The sequence below is a fragment of the Mustela erminea genome, chromosome 6 (genome assembly GCF_009829155.1).
Source record: "Mustela erminea isolate mMusErm1 chromosome 6, mMusErm1.Pri, whole genome shotgun sequence".
Lineage (NCBI taxonomy): Eukaryota > Metazoa > Chordata > Mammalia > Carnivora > Mustelidae > Mustela > Mustela erminea.
In genome coordinates this window covers 93988613-94008622 of record NC_045619.1, presented here as the reverse complement: position 1 = coordinate 94008622, position 20010 = coordinate 93988613, and the positions used below count along the sequence as shown (strand labels likewise).

At 45.1% G+C, this 20010-nt stretch overlaps 2 protein-coding genes across 3 annotated transcripts; both read right to left on the bottom strand.

The window, feature by feature from the left end:
• Positions 1-148: 148 nt before the first annotated feature.
• On the bottom strand, positions 149-12526 carry TSFM (Ts translation elongation factor, mitochondrial). The gene is made up of 6 exons (XM_032348805.1): positions 12397-12526; positions 11929-12102; positions 11177-11305; positions 9676-9798; positions 2731-2818; positions 149-727 (listed from the first exon to the last, which is right to left on the bottom strand). Exons 1-6 carry the CDS (start codon positions 12451-12453, stop codon positions 321-323), a joined length of 978 nt encoding a protein of 325 aa, XP_032204696.1. The 5' UTR covers positions 12454-12526; the 3' UTR covers positions 149-320.
• Positions 12527-12740: 214 nt separating this feature from the next.
• On the bottom strand, positions 12741-20001 carry EEF1AKMT3 (EEF1A lysine methyltransferase 3). 2 transcript variants are annotated; one of them, XR_004287022.1, is made up of 4 exons: positions 19715-20001; positions 19480-19591; positions 14172-14645; positions 12741-13841 (listed from the first exon to the last, which is right to left on the bottom strand). XR_004287022.1 is itself a non-coding variant. In XM_032348819.1 (3 exons), exons 1-3 carry the CDS (start codon positions 19889-19891, stop codon positions 14254-14256), a joined length of 681 nt encoding a protein of 226 aa, XP_032204710.1. In that variant the 5' UTR covers positions 19892-20001; the 3' UTR covers positions 12741-14253. The 2 variants fall into 2 exon arrangements, 1 of the variants encoding a protein (XP_032204710.1); XM_032348819.1 differs by having other exon boundaries at positions 12741-14645.
• Between the last annotated feature and the right edge of the window lie 9 nt (positions 20002-20010).

Below are 20010 nucleotides of genomic sequence, written 5' to 3'. Positions count from 1 at the left end.
AAGCAGCAGCCCAACGGCTTACATCTGTCCTTCCAGATACTGGCGGCCCCTTCAGTAAGGCCCCCCTGCTGTTTTCCACAACCTGGCACAAGTCAGGCACAAAAAAAGCTAAATCCAGCACTACACAAACAAGGAAAAGATTCTACTCTTCTTAATTATATAGCAATTTTATTTAAAGCTTTACTCATCGAGTCTATCATTTCTTTATAAACACCAATGAAAAACAACTTCTGGGTTTGAAGAGGCTTAGGAAATAACTTCTCTTCATAATGATGTCCAAAGCTGAGGAGAAACCTTTCCTCCAGCCAAGTCTTTGGAACCTATTCAGCTTCTGCTGCCTCTTCGCCTTCTCCACATTCAAACCGCACGAAGTCCACGACACACACCCCTTGAGGCTGCACATACTGTCCCAGCGTGATGGAGGGATCCAGCAAGTATGGCTGGGACAGCATCTTGGTTTCTGCCTCCCCACCAGGCTCATCATCCAAAGAGCCAACAGAGAGGGGGGCCATGCCCACCACATGCTGCCCCAGGCGGCGGCCCAGGTCCTCCAGGCCTGCTCTGCGCTCAGATGTCTCGCAGATGACCAAGGCCCCATACTTCCCCAGCACCAGGTTGTGGAGCGATGGGCTGTGTATTTCTCCATGGACGTAAGAGCCAACGTAGAACCCAGCTGGCACCTTCACCCAAGCGGCTCGTTTAAGAGTCATGTTTTCTCCCAGTTTCCCTATGAAAAAGAAAAAACAAGTAACACGCTTCTAGAACATGACACCCGTGGCAATTACCAAAATATGCATAGAAGTGGCCGAGTTTGGGAGACAGTCCTCTCTCCCCACATTTACACTATGAATATGGAGAGATACCATTTGCCATTTAAGAAAAGGTATGTGGGAGGAGTGGGCAGGGGTGGGAGAAATAAAGAACACCCTTATGGAACACCAACAACGTGCCAGACTGGTACTTAAAAACATAGGCTATGGTGTCCCACAGACCCTGAACTCGGGTCCCAGTTCCGCCCCTTACCAGCAAGTGACATAACCCCATTTATGAATTTATCAAGCCTTTGTTTCCTCTTCCACAACATGGAGATGACATCACTTAAAATAATCTGAAAGCAGGGTTCTTAGGAGACATAAATAAAGTAACATATGTAAATGCACTTAATTACATGATCTAGCACAGAGAGCACACAAATGCTGGCTATCATTACTATGTTTGATGTAGGCTTAGAAAGCTCAAGCTACCGCCCAAGCTTACACAGCTACTACATGCCAGAGCTGGAAGCAAAGCCTGCATCTCACTCCAAAGCAATTAGGTGTTTTCTTCCCCTGAAATTACCATCCCTCCCGAAAATCACCATAACTGACACAACTCTTCGTCATCCATGATAGCAGGAAAAAGTCCACAACTAAAAGCCCCAGAAAACCCAAACCCCATACCATCAGGTAGTTTCAACTTCCTCTCAGCAAAAATAAATTTTTTTTTTTTAAGATTTTATTTATTTGAGAGGGAGAGGGAGCAAGAGCAGGGGGAGGGGCAGAGGGAGAAGTAGGCTCCCCACTGAGCAGGGAGCCCGATGTAGGGCTCGACCCCAGCATCCTGGAATCATGACCTGAGTGGAAGGAACTTAACCCACTGAGCCACCCAGTTGCCCCCAGCATTATTTTTAAGAATCAAATATAATTCCAGGTTTCCCTGTCTCCTCAGGATGCTATTCTCTCTAACATAAGTCCAAATAAGCCAAAGGGTAGGAAAGAGGTTAGGAGACCCCAAAAGGTCTAGGTAAATATCCCTGCATTAGCCATAATTATATCTAAAAGTCTTAATAAGGAGAGAAATCAAAAGATATCTTAAAACAATTCAAAGCATTTGAACAGTAGTTAATTCTCAGAAATTGACAAGGCTGAAACACCCAGTTCTTCCAGAATTTCTTAATAAGTCCCATTCGCAGCTGTCTGCCTGGCTTCTCAGCCATGACTCACTAAAACATCATACATATTTCAAGATAACCTGATAAAAACAGAATTGATGCCTTGACTGGAAACGATGGATGAGCAGTAAATTCCCAGCAAGCTCCAACCCAGCCCTACTTCCCTCCTTCCATCAAGGACACGCAGGAAGAAAGCAAAATTCCCACTAGTTCTGGCACAATGATCCAGCTATGGTTCCTGTGCCCAGTGGTTCTGAAGAAATAAACCTTCACAAATTCAGGATCAGATTTTTCTTAAAAAGAGCTCAAATTCCTACATGATGCCCCCAAATATTCCTGGATCCCTTTATAAAGAAGGTGAGATGACTTCTGATGTAGTGTATCTCCCACAGCGTATAGAGAGGTAGTCAACTGGAAGAAGTCAAAAGCCATCCCTGCCTAAAGACATGCTTTGGTCAGCCCGCAGATTGAGGAAAATCATTTTAATCAGCTGCAAACATTAAAAACTGAAATTTTTAAACAGAAAGCTAAATTCTTTTGAAGGAATTTAAAAATTCTGACCACGCAAGGTAACAACTGGCTAGAGCCTGGTGGCAGTTTCCTTCACCAGTGTGAAAGTCTCAGGGACCCTACTGCTCACTAATGTCTAACGCACAACACAACCCACTTCTCACATTCATATATCCTGACCCTTGTGGGCACATGAACTTGCAATTCCCGATCAGGTGTGGAGGAATATCAAAGATACCAGGAGGTCCAGTTCATGATTTCCAGATCCCATAATCCTTACAAATACTCACCAATTGCTAAGGCTAGCTGATCCTTGAGACAACCTTCTCTCTCAGGCCCAGCTGGAAGTTCAGAAAGCTCAGAGGAATTCAAGAAGCCCTAAGTGCACACATACACAAAAAGAACAAATCTGTTCTGTCCCACTTAAATTACAAAGAGACTAGGCAAAAATAGTGTGTTTCTCAAAAAATGATTTAAGACAACTAAGTATAAGTGAATATTTCAGGTCTTTTTTTTTTTTTTAAGATTTATTTATTTGAGAGAGAAAAAGCATAAGCGAGCAAGCCTGCACAAGGGAATGGCAAAGGGAGAGGAAGAGACTCTCAAGAAGACTTCCTGCTGAGTGCAGAGCCCAACACAGGGCTTGATCCCAGGAACCTGACATCATGACCTGAGCTGAAACCAAGAGTCAGACACTTAACCCACAGAGCCACCCAGGGGCCCCCTAAATGAATGTTTTCTTTTTTTTTTTTTTTTTTTTTTTTTTTTAAAGATTTTATTTATTTATTTGACAGAGAGAGATCACAAGTAGGCACAGAGGCAGGCAGAGAGAGAGAGAGGGAAGCAGGCTCTCTGCTGAGCAGGGAGCCCGATGTGGGGCTCGATCCCAGGACTCTGAGATCATGACCTGAGCCGAAGGCAGCGGCTTAACCCACTGAGCCACCCAGGCGCCCAATGAATGTTTTCATTAAGCCAAAGATGTTACAAATTTATAAGAGTTCTATTTTTATCTCTATTATATTCTATCACTGTATCACCCCCAATTCTATCTCAATCCCATCCTCTGGCCTAACTTCTTTGACTGTAGTTTCCAAGAAATCAAGAACAGTATTTTCAAACAATCATAAAATGTTAAAGCTAAAAGACTGGTTGGATAAACCATGGCACAGCCACATAATGGAAAAACTATGCGCTGGTAAAAAGAAAAGATCTGCATGAGCTGCTACAAAGTATTTCCAGGTTATATTATTAAGTGGAAAAAAGCAAATTAAAAGACTATATATCTAGGGGCAGCTGCATCGGGCTCCACACTCAGTGAGGAGTCTGCTGAAGATTCTCTCTTTCTCCCTTTGCCACTTCCCGTGTGCGTGCACACTCTCTCTCTCAAATAATAAATCCTTAAAAAAAAAAAAAAGAGTATGTGGGTGTGTATATATATATATATATACCTTTAAAAAATCTTTAAAAAAAGTATATATATATACACACACATTTTTTTTAAAGATTTTATTTATTTATTTGACAGACAGAAATCACAAGTAGGCAGTGAGGCAGGCAGAGAGAGAGGAAGGGAGCCAGGCCCTCTGCTGAGCAGAGAGCCCGACACGGGGCTTGATCCCAGGACCCTGGGATCATGATCTGAGCTGAAAGCAGAGGCTTTAACCCACTGAGCCACCAGGTGCCCCAAGAGTATGTATATATTATGCCATCATTTGTGTAAGAAAGATTTATATAAACATGCTGTTTTTGCAAAAAAGACTTAAAGGATACCCAAAACCAATGAAACTAGTTATCTACTAGAGTGGACAAGAATAAGGTAGAAAGGAGAGAAAGAGGAGTGAGACTTCTTTGTGTGTACACGTGTGTGCATGTATATTACAGCTTTAACTTTCAGAATCTTGTTAATGTTTTACATTTTTTTTTAAAACTTATTTGACAGACAGAGATCACAAGTAGGCAGAAAAGCAGGCAGAGAGAGAGGAAGGGAAGCAGGCTCCCTGCTGAGCAGAGAGCCCAATGCAGGGCTCGATCCTGGGATCCTGGGATCATGACCTGAGCCAAAGGCAGAGCCACCCAGGTGCCCCAATGTTTTACAAATTTAAAAACAAAATTAGATTAACAAGAATTTGGGGGTAAAACCAAAATTAACTACACAGAAACACAAGACTCTAACTGTATTAATGTAACTTCACAGAAGGGGTAAAAACTAATCTAAGTAACTTTGAATATGGTCCTTTGACCATGTAACTCCAATGTAAAGACAAAAACAACATCCAAGGAATCTTAAACTCCTTAACAGGTTTGTTATTTGCAGCAGTCAGGTATAGTCACTAAAACGATTTAGTGTGTATTGGAATGATGAGAAAATAAGTAAACACTGAAGTTGCTAAGAGCCAGTGTACTGACAGTGCAAGAGGGAAGATACAAAAATAGAATAGGGGAAGGAAAGGAAAAACCTGGGATGCAGGATTAGAACTGGAACACACACACACTTCCTGCATCTGTCTGCTGAAGGAGCAGAGCAGCAGTAGAATGCCAACTAATAAAATGAACACAAGTAAAAGAAATTTTAAGAGATAGAAAAGTAACCATTATGTAAATATCAGTCATAACTGATAATTAACAGTCATAACTGAACCTGACAAAGAATCATGGATGGATGCTAATACTTTCAGGTAAAAGTTTTTTGATGAACTGGACACTTAAACAGTCTCAAAGAATCTCCCATACAGACTACTGGTTAATTATAAAGAGAAATAGAGTAACTTCACAGTGGAGAAACCTGGAAGATACTACCCTGACCAAGAAGAGACCAAAATTAACATCATCAGGGACAAAGGGTGACTCAGTTGGTTGAGCATCCAACTCCTTTTTTTTTTTTTTTAAAAGAATTACTTATTTATTTATTTATTTGACAGAGAGAGAGGGACAGAGAGAGGGAACACAAGCAGGGGGATTGGGAGAGGGAGAAGCAGGCTTCCCGCTGAGCAGGGAGCCCGATGCAGGCCTCGATCCCAGAACTCTGGGATCATGACCCAAGCCAAAGGCAGATGTTTATCGCCTGAGTCACCCAGATACCCCTAGTATCCAACTCTTGATTTCAGCTCAGGTCATGATCACAGGGTTGTGAGATCGAGTCCCAGGTCGTGCTACTCGCTCAGTGCAGAGTCTGCTTGAGATTCCCTCTCTCCTTCTCCCTCTGCCCCTCCCCTGCTTGCTCCAGCACAAGCTCACGCTCACTCTCCCTCTAAAATAAATAAATAAATAAATAAATAAAATCTTAAAACCTTAGTACCATCAGTGCTGCCTGGGTGGCTCAGAGGGTCAAGTGTCTGCCTGTGGCTCAGGTCGTGATCACGGGGTCCTGGAATCAAGCCCTGCATTGGGCTCCCTGCTCAGTGGGGAGCCTGCTTCTCCCTCTTCCTCTGTCCTTCCCCCTCCTTGTGTGCTCTCTCTCACTCTCCCTCTCAAATAAATAAAATCTTAAAAAATAATAAAAAAATTAAAATTAACATCATTAGTAATGAGACCAATGGTCATCACATACCTCCTGATGCACCATCCTGGGAAATATACAGGATAATTTATTTAATATTCATGCTAAAAACCCAAACTCTAACTATGATGAAATATCAGACAAACCCAATTAAAGGACTTTCTACAATACTGTCCTCTACTCTTCAAAAATGTCATTGTAGGGGGTGCCTGAGTGGCTCAGTGGGTTAAAGCCTCTGCCTTCAACTCCGGTCATGTTCCTGGAATCGATCCCCGCATCAGGCTCTCTGCTCAGCAGGGAGCCTGCTTGCCTGCCTCTCTGCCTACTTGTGATCTCTGTCAAATAAATAAATAAAATCTTTTAAAAAAAATTCAAAAGGAGCTTATTGAAAAAAAAAAAAAATGTCAGTGTGGGGTTCCTGACTGGCTCAGTCAGGAGAGCATGTAACTCTTGATCTTGGGACTGTATGTTCAAGTCCCACCTTGGGTGTGGAGATTATTTAAAAATAAAATCTTTTTAAAAAAGGTCATTGTGGGGCGCCTGGGTGGCTCAGTGGGTTAAAGCCTCTGCCTTCGGCTCAGGTCATGATCCCAGGGTCCTGGGATCGAGCCCCGCATTGGGCTCTCTGCTCAGCGGGAAGCCTGCTTCCTCCTCTCTCTGTCTGACTCTCTGCCTACTTGTGATCTCTGTCAAATAAATAAATAAATAAATCTTTAAAAAAAAAAAGGTCATTGTAATGAAAGACAAAGAAAGGCTGTGAAGCAAAGAAAGGACACTAAACAAACATGACAACTAATTACAACACATGATACCGGACTGGATCCTGGATCCGAAGAAAAAGTGCTAGCTGGCAAAATATGAATATATGTCCTATATTATATAAATTAAAATACTGTATCAGTGTTAAAATTCTTTATTGTGATTATTGTACTGTGGTTACATAGAAGAATGTCATTTTTAGGAAATAACCTATTCAAGGGAATAACGGTCCTGTTGTCTGCAACATACTTGCAAAAAATTTCTTTAAATAGTGATGGGACACCTGGCTAGCTCAGTTGGTTGAGCAAGAAATTCTTTTTTTTTTTTTTTTTTTTAATTTATTTGATAGAGAGAGACACAGTGAGAGATGGAACACAAGCATGGGGAGTGGGAGAGGGAGAAGCCGGCTTTCCGCTCAGCAAGGAGCCCAACACGGGGCTCGATCCCAGAACCCTAGGATCATGACCTGAGCTGAAGGCAGACACTTAATGACTGAGCCACCCAGGCGCCCCTTGAGCATGCAACTCTTGACCTTGGGGTTGTGAGTTCCAGCCTCAAGTTGGGGTGCAGAGGTTACTTTAAAATAAAATGAAAGAGTGATGGTAACAAAAAGTATATAAAAAGTAATACAACAAATGTGCCAAAATGTTAACAAATGGTGAATCTAGATAAAACTACAATGTAGCTTATTCCAGAACACTGGCAACTTTTCCATAAATTTGAATTTTTTTCAAAATAAAAGTTAAAAAAAAATTAAAGGCCAAAAGGGAAAAAATTAAATGAAGCTAAAATGAACCAATATTTGTTACAGATAATGAAACAGAGACAAAATAAGTGAATGGCTCAGGGTTACAGACTTATAGGCAGTCAAGATTAGAACTTCTAGGTGTCTATATGTTGACTAATTGAACATAATAAAAAAATTTAAATTAAAATTTAAAATTAAAAAAAGAAAAAAAAACTGGGTGTGCCTGGCAGGCTCAGTTGGTAGAGCATGCGACTCTTTAATCTTGGGGTCATGAGTTCAAGCACCCCTTGGGAGCAGAGTTTACTTAAAAAAGAAAGAAAATACATTAGAACTTCTAGTTTAAGTAGCTCATCTTTGAACATTTACCACAAGCTCTCAAGAGAAGGATACAAAGGAGAGAAAAGGTAGTAAAAACACACATAAAAAAATGAGTAGTTGGTTCATTTTTGTCTTGACCTTAAGGATGAACCAAAGGCAGACTAATATAATTCCATCCTGCTTCTCCTATGGACAAGAATATACTAGTTTTCCTAAACTGTGCCTTCTCCAATATCTGTATTTACAAATCCTTTCCTTAAAAAAGAAAGAGAAAGAAAGAAAGAAAAAAAGAAGAAATCCCTTCCTCAGGCTATTCTAGATTTCTGAATACAAAGAAACGTTCACCTGATTAGGGTGCCTGGGTGGCTCAGTCAGTTAAGTTTCTGGCTCTTGATTTCAGCTCAGGTCTTACTGTGGGATTGAACCCTGCACCCAGCTGTACCCCCATCCCCCACCCCAGGGGAGCCTGGAGCCCTCCATAGGCCTCCACCCTTGGCAGGGAGTCTGCTTGGGATTTTCTTCTGCTCCCTCGTCCCCTCCCCCCCCAATTCCGGATCCCACTCTCACTCTCTCTAGAATAGGTAGGTCTTTAAAAAAAAAAAAAGAAAGAAAGAAAAGGAAAGTGGGGCACCTGGGTGGCTCAGAGGGTTAAGCATCTGCCTTTGGCTCAGTCATGATCCCAGGGTCCTGGGATCGAGCCCCACATCAGGCTCCTTGATCAGCAAGGAGTCTGCTTCTCTGTCTCCCTCTGCCTCTCTCTCTGCCCGTGCTCTCTCTGTATCTCTCGGTATCAAATGATTAAAAAAAAAATCTTTAAAGAAAAAACGCTTCCGCTGATTTGAAGGACTCTACACCACTGGCATTCATTCATTCATTCAACATTTAATGAGCCCCAACCAAATGCTGGGCCCACTCCTCTTTCACCAAAGACACAGTAGTGAAAAGACAAATTCTCTGCCTCATGAAACTCACACATTCTATTGGGGAAGACAATCAATATATAAATAAATAAAAATATAATAAATACATAGTATTATAACAAAACTTTTTCAGTGAAGCAAAATAAGGGGCTAGAACAATAGGAAGGATGTTTCTCTCCAAAGAGATAACATTTAAGCAAGGACATGAAGTAAGAGAGTGAGCCATGAGGATGTCTGAAAAACAGGGAACAGCGAAGAGCCTAAGAAAGCAGTGTGTCATGGTGCCTGGGTGGCTCAGTTGGTTAAGCCTCTGCCTTAGGCTCTGGTCATGATCCCAGAGTCCTGGGATCAGGTCCCTTACCAGGCTCCCTGCTCCAAGGGGCGCCTGCTTCTCCCTCCTCCTCTGACTGCTGCTTCCCCTGCTTGCGTGCTCGCACTGTCAAATAAATAAAATCTTTAAAAATAAAAATAGAAAGGGCGCCTGGGTGGCTCAGTGGGTTAAGCCGCTGCCTTCGGCTCAGGTCATGATCTCAGAGTCCTGGGATCGAGTCCCGCGTCGGGCTCTCTGCTCAGCGGAGAGCCTGCTTCTCTCTCTCTCTCTCTCTGGCTGCCTCTCCGTCTACTTGTGATTTCTCTCTGTCAAATTAATAAATAAAATCTTAAAAAAAATAAAAAATAAAATAAAAAATAAAAATAGAAAGGGCGCCTGGGTGGCTCAGTGGGTTAAGCCGCTGCCTTCGGCTCAGGTCATGATCTCAGGGTCCTGGGATAGAGTCCCGCATCGGGCTCCCTGCTCAGCAGAGAGCCTGCTTCCCTCTCTCTCTCTCTGCCTGCCTCTCTGCCTACTTGTGATCTCTCTCTGTCAAATAAATAAATAAAATCTTTAAAAAAAAAAAATTAATTAATTAATTAATTAATTAAAAAAAAAAAATAGAAAAAAAGAAAGGGGTGTGTGCGCAAATCCAGCATATTGACAGATAATCCCAAAACTCACTTTACTGTACGTGGAAAGTTGATCCTTTAGGTTCTGACAATGCAACAGGGTTCCCAGGGCAACTTGCTGGACCAACTGTTGAAATTTCAAATTTCTGGAAACAAAATCTGTCTCACAGTTTACCTGGTGGGAACAAATTGATGTTGTTTATAGGCTGTTTATGGACAGTTTGCAAAAGTGCCATAAAATTGGAGAGTAAACCAAGGTACTGCAGAACAAGCTGCAGATTCAATAAAACAGAAATAAAAGACCCTAGAATTTTAAGGTTGCGGTTCCTCTCCTAGCTTGAGGCCAGAAACTGAATGAAGTGATTCCTGCTCCACCAATGAGTTGGCAATGACTCGCACTTTCAAAAGACGGTTCCATAATGTCCCCCAAAGGACTCACTACAAGTTCACCACTTGCCTGTGGCTGCAGGCCATGAACACATAATTCTCCAGGCTCCTCCAACACCAAGCCACTTTTGCTATCAGCATGCTTATCTCCTTTTCTCACTCTAAACCAACCCACATCTGATTCTTCACCAGCTGAGGCCCCTAAACCTCCTCTAAAACAGCTACATGCTATCCATCAACTAATATAATTCCTAGCTTTAAAATGTGTTCCAGGAGGGACGCCTGGGTGGCTCAGTTGGTTAAGCAGCTGCCTTCAGCTCAGGTCATGATCCCAGGGTCCTGGGATCGAGTCCCACATCGGGCTCCTTGCTCGGCAGGGAGCCTGCTTCTCCCTCTGCCTCTGCCTGCCTCTCTGTCTGCCTGTGCTCGCTCGCGCTCTCTCCCTCTGTCTCTGAAAAATAAATAAAATCTTTTAAAAAATAAATAAATAAATAAATAAAATGTGTTCCAGGAAACAATCAGTGGCAAGTTATAAGGCTATACGAGTCTCACATGTAGAAGCATAGGTTTGCTCCACCATCTCAAAGCAGAATATTCCTATGAAACCTTTTGTTGGCCGAAATGGCATAAAGCGAAAAATCAGTTATCATTCATTTAGATGGACGTGGGTGCACAAAATAAATCGACCTAAAATACAGATGCTCACAAAGTTCAAAGGTATGGCAGCTTGAGGCTGAGTGTAGTTTGGGCAGGGAGTAGTTTGGGGGCACAACTCTTGCTGTTAGGGTGCCCCTGCCTCTAAAGCAACTCAGGGCAAAACCAACAGGGAATGCTATTTTCACTTTTTGCCTTTTGTTTTTTTTTTCATAAAAGTGAAAGTACTCTTTGAATTTCTTTTGGTTAACCAAAAACAAAACAGGTACGAATGTAGGTCTTTTGTAAATGTAAAGTGCGTAACTCAAACTTTCGAAAAGTGGGGGATATCTGTAATCTTTTTGACTTCTAGGCCTTTATTCAAAAACATATCTGTGCATTTCTATACTTAAGTGAATTCATAACTGTGGTCTCACTAGTTTAATTTCAACAACCTTTTGCTGTTCTCAAACACCTCTTCTTTCCACCCAAGGGGCAGCTGTTCCTGGTTATCTGGAATTCTGACAACTCACCTCTACTAACACAGTTGTGTTTCCCTCCTGAAGTAGCCCAATCAGACCTTCTTTGGTCTTCCTGCCATGGAGTTTGGCAGCTCTGCTCCAGCCTTCCTTCTGGGCCTGTTTGTGGAGCCAGCTCTCTGCCTATAAATTAAAAATACAGCAGATGACAAAGTCATAGAATTTAGAACTGAACGGAGCTCTAAAATATGTTCAGGTTCCCTAATTCTTTCTGCTTCCCTTCAGTCCTATAATGGAAACGAAAGCATCTATCGTTTTCTGGCAGCCTACCACTGAATGCCAAATACCAGGCATTGTGCCTGGTGCTTTGGATAAATTTCATCTTCACAACAACCCCATGAAGCAGACAGTAGTATTTCTATTATACAGACAAGAACAATTCAACTCTGAAAGAGTAAGGTGTCCTAGATCACAGGGTTAGTGTGAGGGCACCACAGTTTGAGTCCTGATGGTTCTCATTCCCAAAGCCCACACGAGCCCTTTGGGCTCCAAGCAGCAGGGAAACAGCATAGAAGTGTGCTTGGAATAGAGTTTGCTAACCATGGGATCCTGAGTTAAGTGCTTCCAGAGTCAAAACACCGTCAAAGGGTGAGGTTGTCATTTAAGTCAGAATCCTACCCAGAGTTCTGCAGTTATGGGTCCCTGGGTAGCAGGTCTGATTCACTGCTCCCTAGCAGCACCTCCCTGAGAGACTGAGTTCGGGCCCTAGTACCCCGCCCCGCTCCCCTCGCCCTCCTCCCCCACACCTGTTTGAGATCCCCGCCACAAGTCTCCAGAGCTTTCTTGCAGTTTACAAAGGAGTAGCCTGTTTTTCGCCGCAGCTTCATGAGAAGCTCCTTGCTGGAGGCCGCAGAAGAGAGCCAGGGCCCAGTGTGAAATGTGTGCCACGGCTGAAGCGACTGAAGCCGAAGGGGTCCCGCCTGCAGAGGAAGAAGAAAGGGATGAGAAGCAGGAAGCAGCCAGGAACTCCGGCGAGTGGAGAGCACGTCGGTGGGAATGCCACCTTAGGAGGCCACCTTAGGAGACACCTCCTCCGGGGGTGGGGGAAGGCAGCCAACTGGGGACTGGACCCCACAGAGAAAATGAGGTTGGGGGCGTGGGGGGGCGGGGAGAGGAGGATGGAGTCGAACGGGGAACGGAAGGAAACACTGCGTTCCGAGCGCTCGGGAGATCTGCAAGGAAGGCGGGACGGTGGGAGGACCCAGACCCCTCACCGAACAGCTCCCGGCCCGCGCGACCAGGTGGAGACTCAACGACCGCAGCAGCGACATCTCCCTTGCCCCAGAGTACGCTGCCGCCGTCCGGCGCACCGGTGAGGCCACCAGCCTACGGCGCCGCGGCAGGGCCAAATCTCCTCACCACAACGCGCCGAGCGAGGACTGCGCCACCTGCTGACCGAGGTGGGCGCACTCGCCGCTTCTACCTTGCTTTTGGAGACGATTTCACAAGGGATATATCCCCCCCCATCTCCTCACTCCCACCATAGATAAAATAACAGAAACCATGGGACAAAGTTGTCGCAAAATAACAATTCAAGACATGTGGCAACATTTTATGTTTCTTTATTTCCGTTCATCTTTCAGAGTCATCCATTTAGGACTCACGACAAACTTGTGAGGTAGGTGGATAGGTTCAGAAATTTGGCCAAGGGCACCTGGGGAGGTAAGAGTGGAGTCCTTTCAACAAACCCTGTAAATATTTGTTGAATGAGCAAAGTCTTTATTGGACATCTACTGTACGCTGGGAGCTGTGCTAGACTTCAGGGAATTAGAGAAGAGTAAACCACAGCCCTATCCTCCAAAATAATCTAATGGTGAGAAAATAGGGAACAGGCAAGTAACCACGTAAGATCATGTAAGTCCCATAAGATGAACAAACAGTGAAAGGGTCTCCAGGGAGAAAGAAATCACACCCAAACAGGAGGCTCTGTAAAAGTTTTTTTCAGGAAAGAGGTGAAGAGTAATCAAGATTTTGACAAGTAGACATAGCCCTTCCAGGCAGAGAATCACCAAAAAGAATGAAGAAAACAAGGAATTTAGGTGTGGAAATAGGGAACAAAGAGTAGACATCTGGAATTTGTCCAGAGGTTGCAATACACATAGGAAACCAGTTGAAAATGAAAAGAGTAATTTGGGATCACTCAGGTTGGACTGAGTACCAAGCCAAGGGGTGTACTCTTGCTGTAGGCATCCGAAGCTAATCAGAGCTGATGTGGGAAGATCAACACAGTTTGATAAGTGGCTTGAATGGGAGGGAATGGAGGCCAGGAATCCAGAGGAGGTGATATGTGTGGCCCAAGGAGTAAAAGGGAGCCCCAAGTAGAGGTAGCTCAGTGGGAAGAAAAAAGAGAGGAAGACAAAACACATTAGCAAGGAAGGACCAACAGGGCTTGGAAACCTGAAGAAAACCCAAAGATGAGAAGAACCTAGTACTTAGTGATCCCGGTGCCAGCTCCAAAAAGGATGAAGAAGCCATAGTCCAAAGGACAGCTTGCTGCCTATTTCCCCAGCTTTAGGGCAGGCAGGATTTGACCTAGTTAGGGCCATGGTCCCACCAGACTCTGTCTCCAGAAGCAAGAAGTGGGTGGTCTGAGGTTCATTCCTTCCTAGTCCCCCAGCAAAAGCCTGAATTCTTTGGATGCAGAGATGATCTTCTTTCCCTTTAAAAAAAATAATTCCATTCAAATCTGGCAGAGAAAAAAATCCATTCTGTATTTAAAAAAAACAAAAAAAACAACACAGCAGGACTGGAAGGGTTCAGGGACAGTCTATCTGCAACCACTGTTCTCACCTCCCATTTGTCTCCCCTATCCCTAAAATTCTTCATTTCATCCTCTGGGAACAGGAACTGGGAACTTCCTTTGTGCTCTAACCCAGCGCTATGAGGGCTCTAAGATTCCTACCAAGCAGGCACCTCCCAGCACCAGCCCAAGAGTATCTAGGGGAACAAAGAGGGAAGGAGGAAAGAGAGAGGCAAAGGAAACCCATACTTCTCTTCCTCATGCTTATGGCTTTGGAGATATGGCAGTTCTTTTCTTAGGACAAGGGGTTCAGAGGAGCAGAAGGGTGTTGTCAAGCAGGTCTTGGTTCCCTTTGCCTGGCTCTATAGATGTTGACATTCTCATCCTCATCCCGCTGGGCCAGCTCCAGTTGGAAGTGCTGGGGCAGGAGGTGCTGAAAGAAGCTCTCTGTGCCGTGTTCCTCTCTCATCTTGGAGGCCAGATAGATGGTGCCATGGGGCCCGCATAGGTGTTGGAGGGTGCCCAGCAGCAGTGGGAAGGTGGGCTCCAGGTACACGATATCAGCCCCCAGCACCAGGTCATAGTCTCCAGGGAAAACATGCTGGTCAATCCCCCAGGACAATGCGCGGACCTGGGCCTGACCTCCAGCCGGCACATTGGCCTGGACGTTGGCCTGGATCTGCTCTAGGGCCAGGGGCAGGTCAGTGATGGTAACATTGCCCCCTGAGAGAGAGGAAGGAGGAGAAATGCAAGTCAGACAGACCAACCGAGGGGTCTCGGCTCCTACCCAGAAGGCCCAGAGACCGCAGGGCCTAGAGAACAGTGTCTTGCCAGCCCAGAGTGCACACTTGGGCTTTTAGTTACCCTAACCTCCATCTCACCTGCTGCTGTCCTCATTGCTTTACATTCTACAACATCAACATTGTCTTTGAGCTGATCTTCAACTTCTCTGTCCAACATACAACCACTGGCGTCACCAGAAGCCTGGGCAGGACCGAGCTGGAGAAGGGCTATGTATGCATCCAGCCCCTACTGACCCACACCAAACTTCACGGGTCTGGAAAGCTTCCCAGAAGACATGGCCTCAGCAAGCCCCAAAGGACAAGCAGGAGTTAGTTAGGTGGAGCTTCCCAGACAGAGAACAGAGAGTACAAAGGCCTGGGGATGAGAGCATCACAAGTTCAAGGAAGGCTGAACCTTAGGGCATGTGGAAGGAAAGAGAGAAGTATCAAGACCGGAGAATAACGATGACATGCTAAGAGACTCGGGTTTGATTCTGAGGGGGCTAGGTTTTATAGGTAGAAGCAGAGGGTGAGGATAATCAGATTAGCACCTCAGAAAGCTTCATTCATGCAAGAAATACATGTACTGAGCCCCTACTAAGTTCTGGCAGCACAGTGGTGAGCAAGATAAAACCTCAGCCTTCCTTGAGTGTTGTGAGAGAGGTAGAGACACACAAGATACTGCGAAACAGATCCTGACCGTGACAACTGTTACAGACAAAGGAAAAATTCCTTCCTTCATTCATATTTATTTTGTGCCTCTATGCCAGGTGCTGAGAATACACCAGTGAACCAATCAGACAAGAATCCCTCCCCTCAGAGGGATTCTGGTCTAGCGGCAAAAAATGGACAACAAACAAAACAAATCAAAGAAAATACACTGTACACCAGATGCTATGGCAAAGCATTAAGCAGAGAAGGGGGGTAAGAATTGCTTCAGGGATGGGGTGGGGCATGTAATTTTAAATTGAGTGGTTGGGAAATGGCTCGCTCAACAGATATGTTTGGGCAAAGACCTGGAGGAAATGATGGAACAAACCACATGGACCTCTCAGGCTAAATGTACCAAATAAGGGACTAATACGTGCCGAGACCTTGGGGCAGGAGTGTGTCAGTAAGTCTGGGGAAGAGCAGGAAGGCCAGTGGCTAGAGCAGAGTCTGTTGAGATGCTCTCTCTCCCTCTGCCCCTCCCCATGCTCTCTTAAATAAAAATTGAATAAGTTAATAAATAAATATCTTTCAAATAAACAAGTGAATAAAGGATCACTCTGACTGCTGTGATGAGAAAGGATGGCAGGGGGACAAGTTCAGAAGTGAAGAGACCAGTTAGGAGGCAGCTAACCCAGCTGAGAGGTGATGCTCATTTGAACCAGGGCGGTAGCCACATCTGAGAAATGGTCAGATCCTGAATGATTCTGAAGGTAGAGTCAGCAGGATGTGCTGAGAGGCTGGACATGAAATACTAGAGAGAGGGGTCGTTTGAGCTGACTGACTAGAAGACTGAACTGCTATTTACTAAAAGGTAGAAGGCTATAGGAGGAGCGGGACTGGAGAGGAAGATCATTAGTTCCTGTCTATGTGTGAGGTGCCCACCAGACAACCACATGAAGATGTTGGGTAGGTATGTTCCACAAACAAATCTGGAGATGGAAATGGGAGTTACAGGGTCATGAGCATAGAAACGGGATTTAAACCCATGAGGTGATGGGATTGCTTGGGAGTGGGGAGTATAGACAGAAAAGGGAAGCGGGCGTGGCACCCGGGGTTAAGCGTCTGCCTTTGGCTCGGGTTGTGATCTCAGGGTCCTGGGATGAAGCCCTGAATTGGGGTCCCTGCTTAACAGGAAGTCTACTTCTTCCTCTCCCGCTCCCCCTGCTTGTGTTCCCTCTCTCACTGTGTCTCTCTTTGTCAAATAATAAATAAAATCTCTAAAAATTAAAAAAGAAAAAAGAAAAAAAAAACAAAAGGGAAGGGGTCAAAGGACAACTCCAGTGCAAGTGAGGTGGGCAGAAAGCAGAAGTGTGGTACCCTGGAAATGAAAGGAAGCATTTCAAAGAGGAGGGAGAGTCAAATGCTGCAAAGTCAAGTCAAGTGGGCTCATAACCAACTCCTGTACTTACAAACATGGAGTTGGTTTGACTGCTGCAAATAAGGGCAGAAACGTGGAATGGGCAGAAACAGGAACTACAGATGAAGAAGATTAACTCTTTTGAGGAGTTTTGTTATAAAGCAGAACAGAAAAATGGGGTGGTAACAAAAGAATATGTAGGACCAACAGTTTTTTTCTAAGAGAAAATATGGCATATTTATATATGTAATACGTGTGTGTGTGAGTGTGTGCATGTGTGCGTGCGTGTGCACGTGTGTATAGAATGTTCCAGAGAAAAGGAAAAACTGGTAATGCAGGGGGGACAGGGGATGGGGAGGAGGTTTGCTGAACAATGTCTTTGAGTAGATAGAAAGTTTGGGGTCCTGTTGACAAGTGGAGAGCCTGACTTAGCTAGGAGCACAGTGTGTTTATGGATGGTAACAGGAGAGAAGGCAGCACTTAAAACGGACACAGTTAAGTGAGTAGACATTGTGACATGAACGTGGAAAATTTTCTATAACAAAATAGAAGCAATCAGAAGAGATGGGCAACAAAGCCATCAGCTGAGGGTGAAGATGGGATGGAGGCAAGTAGAGATTTGAAGGGAAAGAAGGTAAAACAGATGTTTGGGAGAACAGAAGAATACGTGCACAATGGAAGAACACGTGCACTGCCAGTAACAGACTAGCTGGGCAGTGCTTAAGGACTTAAGTTTAGTAATGACAAATTCAAAACGAAACCAGTCAGCACGGTTGTGTATATACTAGGAGGCCTAAGCTAGCCTGGAGAAGGGGATACCAAAGAGACTTTCCCTTGGAAGTGATGTTTGAGCTGAGCACTGAAGGATGCATCTGAATAAACCAGGTGGTTCAAGAGTACAGTCTGTATGAAGGCTCCATGGATGAGAACATCAGGACAGACTTAAGGCACTGAGAGAAGGGTAACTGACAGCATGAGGAGCACAAGGGAGGGAGAAGCACAGAAAGAGGCCAGAGAGGGAGGCAGGACCGTGGAAGCCATGCCAAAGTTATTGGTTTGATTTTGAAAGAACAAGAACTCATTGAAAGATGGGAGTGAGAGGTGATTACAGGTGCATCTTGAAAAGATCACTCTGCTGGGTAGAGTGGGCAGAGGTCTGGGAGGGGGCAAGGAGTCAAAGCAGGAAGACGAGGTGGCCTAAATGCAGCAGGGCAGGCAAGTGCCCATGGTGGCATGGACTGGAGAGACATCAGTGTCGATGGGAAAACGTGAGATTTGAGAGATTTTTAGAAAATAAAATCAGTAGGACTTGAGTAATGGCTGTGGGGGTGAAAAAAAGGGACATGTCAAAGGTGATATCTAGGTTTCCCATTGGGTAGATGATGCTTTGGTTCACTGAGATGGGGACACCTGAAGGAAAAACAGCCTGGGTGCAGGAAGAACACAAGATCTACTTTTGGCATGCTTACCTTCCCATGGGCAAGCTTGAAGACACCTGTGAAAACCCAAGGAAGAAACAACAGTGGCCTGAACTGGAGATGGTAGGAAGAGGAGCAGACAACTGGGGAACTATTAAGGACTTATGACCCACAGGTTTGACTGATTGCCGAGATGTGAGCAGGAGAGAGCAAAGGACAAGATGACACCTAGATTTCTTATTTGGCAGCTGGAAAGGGGCAAAGGAGGAGAACCCAGTCTTGGAGCAAGTGGAAGCAGGTGTTCCCATCCATATTACACACTTTTTTTCCATTTTAGCATAACTGTATATCTCTCCTCTGTTCTTCCTTCATGGAAAATTGCTTTTAACATCCCTTGGTTTTGTGAGCCTGCTGTGTTCGAACTGTTCACCTTCTCACTTCACAGTGCTTCTCTTTGAATTCCCAGGGATCAAGGGACACATAGCCAGAGCATGTCCACTGGCTCTGTGCATACATCACCATAATTCCAGTACCATAACATCTGCCCCCACCTTCCCCACTAGACCATAAGCTCCTCAAGAACAGGAAAGGTGTCTCACTCACTGTTATATCCCAGTACCTGGCACGATAGAAGGCTCCAAACAGATATTGACTGAATGAACACAAGAATGAATGCCTGTCTCTGGGAAGACTTCCCTGAATGTGACCTAGTTGTGTTCCCAAGAACAAAGACATTTGCATTACTAGGGAGATGACATCATAAGTGTTTTAAATGAGTGTTTTGGGTGTGAGGTTTTGCCTGCCCATTAGATTATAAACTTAGGAGCTGTTTCCTTTGTAGTTTTGGATCCTTGAAACACCCTAACCCTCAAGAATTCACGCTTATTTCTCCCAAGCAGTTAAAACCCTAAAAAACCTAATATCTGCTCTCCTTGGGTTTAATACAAGCAGATTGCTCCCCCTACAGAAAGCCCCCAAAGATGCATTTTGACAAAACACCATGTCAAAGCAAAGGCGGTTTTAAGTGACGGTATTATTCATGAAATCACAAAGAGCAAAAAAGTAGAAAAAAGTCCTACTCCTTCTAAGGCCTGCCCCCAAATCAACCATCCTGGGTGCTTTCTCTGGCACACAGAAAGAGGATGCGCGCACGCACACACACACCCCGTTTGTTAAAAAGAGACTGGTCGGGTCGCAAATCACTCCCCTCCCAAGAATCCAGGGAGTGACAAATTTCTCCACGACCCAGTCCCCACCCCCACTCCACTCGTATAACAAAGCTCACGCACCCTGCAGCGCGGCCAGGATTCCCACGATGCCCGTCCCTGCGCCTAGTTCGATCACTTTCTTGCCTCGGAAATCCACATTTTGACTTTCAAAATAGTTGCACAGGCTCAGAGCCTACGGGGGGAAAGAGGGAGAGAGAAAGAAAAAGGCTGTCGCGTGGATGGTTCCATATGGCAGAGGGAGAGTCCAGAGTCCTGACCTCCCGGGGGCCCTCGTCCAGAGCCGCCCACTCCTCACCGCGTCCCACACGCGCGCCGCCACCCCGAGGCGGGACCCGAAGTTCTGTGTGATGCTCAGCACGTGCCCACAGAAATAGAACCGGCTTTTCTCCGAGTACGAGTCCGCGAAAAGTCCGACTTCCCGCGGGAACACGTATTCGGAGTCTGATTCACGATCTGAGCAGGGGTCGGCCATCCGGATGAGAGCGCACGCGGACCCCCCCGGCCAGCGCTGGTATCCCGGATCTGGGACCGGCTGGGGGTGTGGGGCCGCGGATCGCCTGGGCTTCTCCGTGGCACCGAGCCCCGCCTCCC

Excerpts from the sequence above, each read along its gene's own strand:
- TSFM (XM_032348805.1), bottom strand. The coding sequence starts at position 12,453 with ATGTCGCTGCTGCGGTCGTTGAGTCTCCACCTGGTCGCGCGGGCCGGG. Across the intron at positions 11,306-11,928 it reads GTGGCGGGGATCTCAAACAG|GCAGAGAGCTGGCTCCACAA; the intron begins GTGTGGGGGAGG and ends TTTAATTTATAG. Across the intron at positions 9,799-11,176 it reads ACACAACTGTGTTAGTAGAG|GTAAACTGTGAGACAGATTT; the intron begins GTGAGTTGTCAG and ends TGTTCCCACCAG.
- EEF1AKMT3 (XM_032348819.1), bottom strand. The coding sequence starts at position 19,891 with ATGGCCGACCCCTGCTCAGATCGTGAATCAGACTCCGAATACGTGTTC. Across the intron at positions 19,592-19,714 it reads CGGCGCGCGTGTGGGACGCG|GCTCTGAGCCTGTGCAACTA; the intron begins GTGAGGAGTGGG and ends TTCCCCCCGTAG. Across the intron at positions 14,646-19,479 it reads AATCCTGGCCGCGCTGCAGG|GGGGCAATGTTACCATCACT; the intron begins GTGCGTGAGCTT and ends CCTCTCTCTCAG.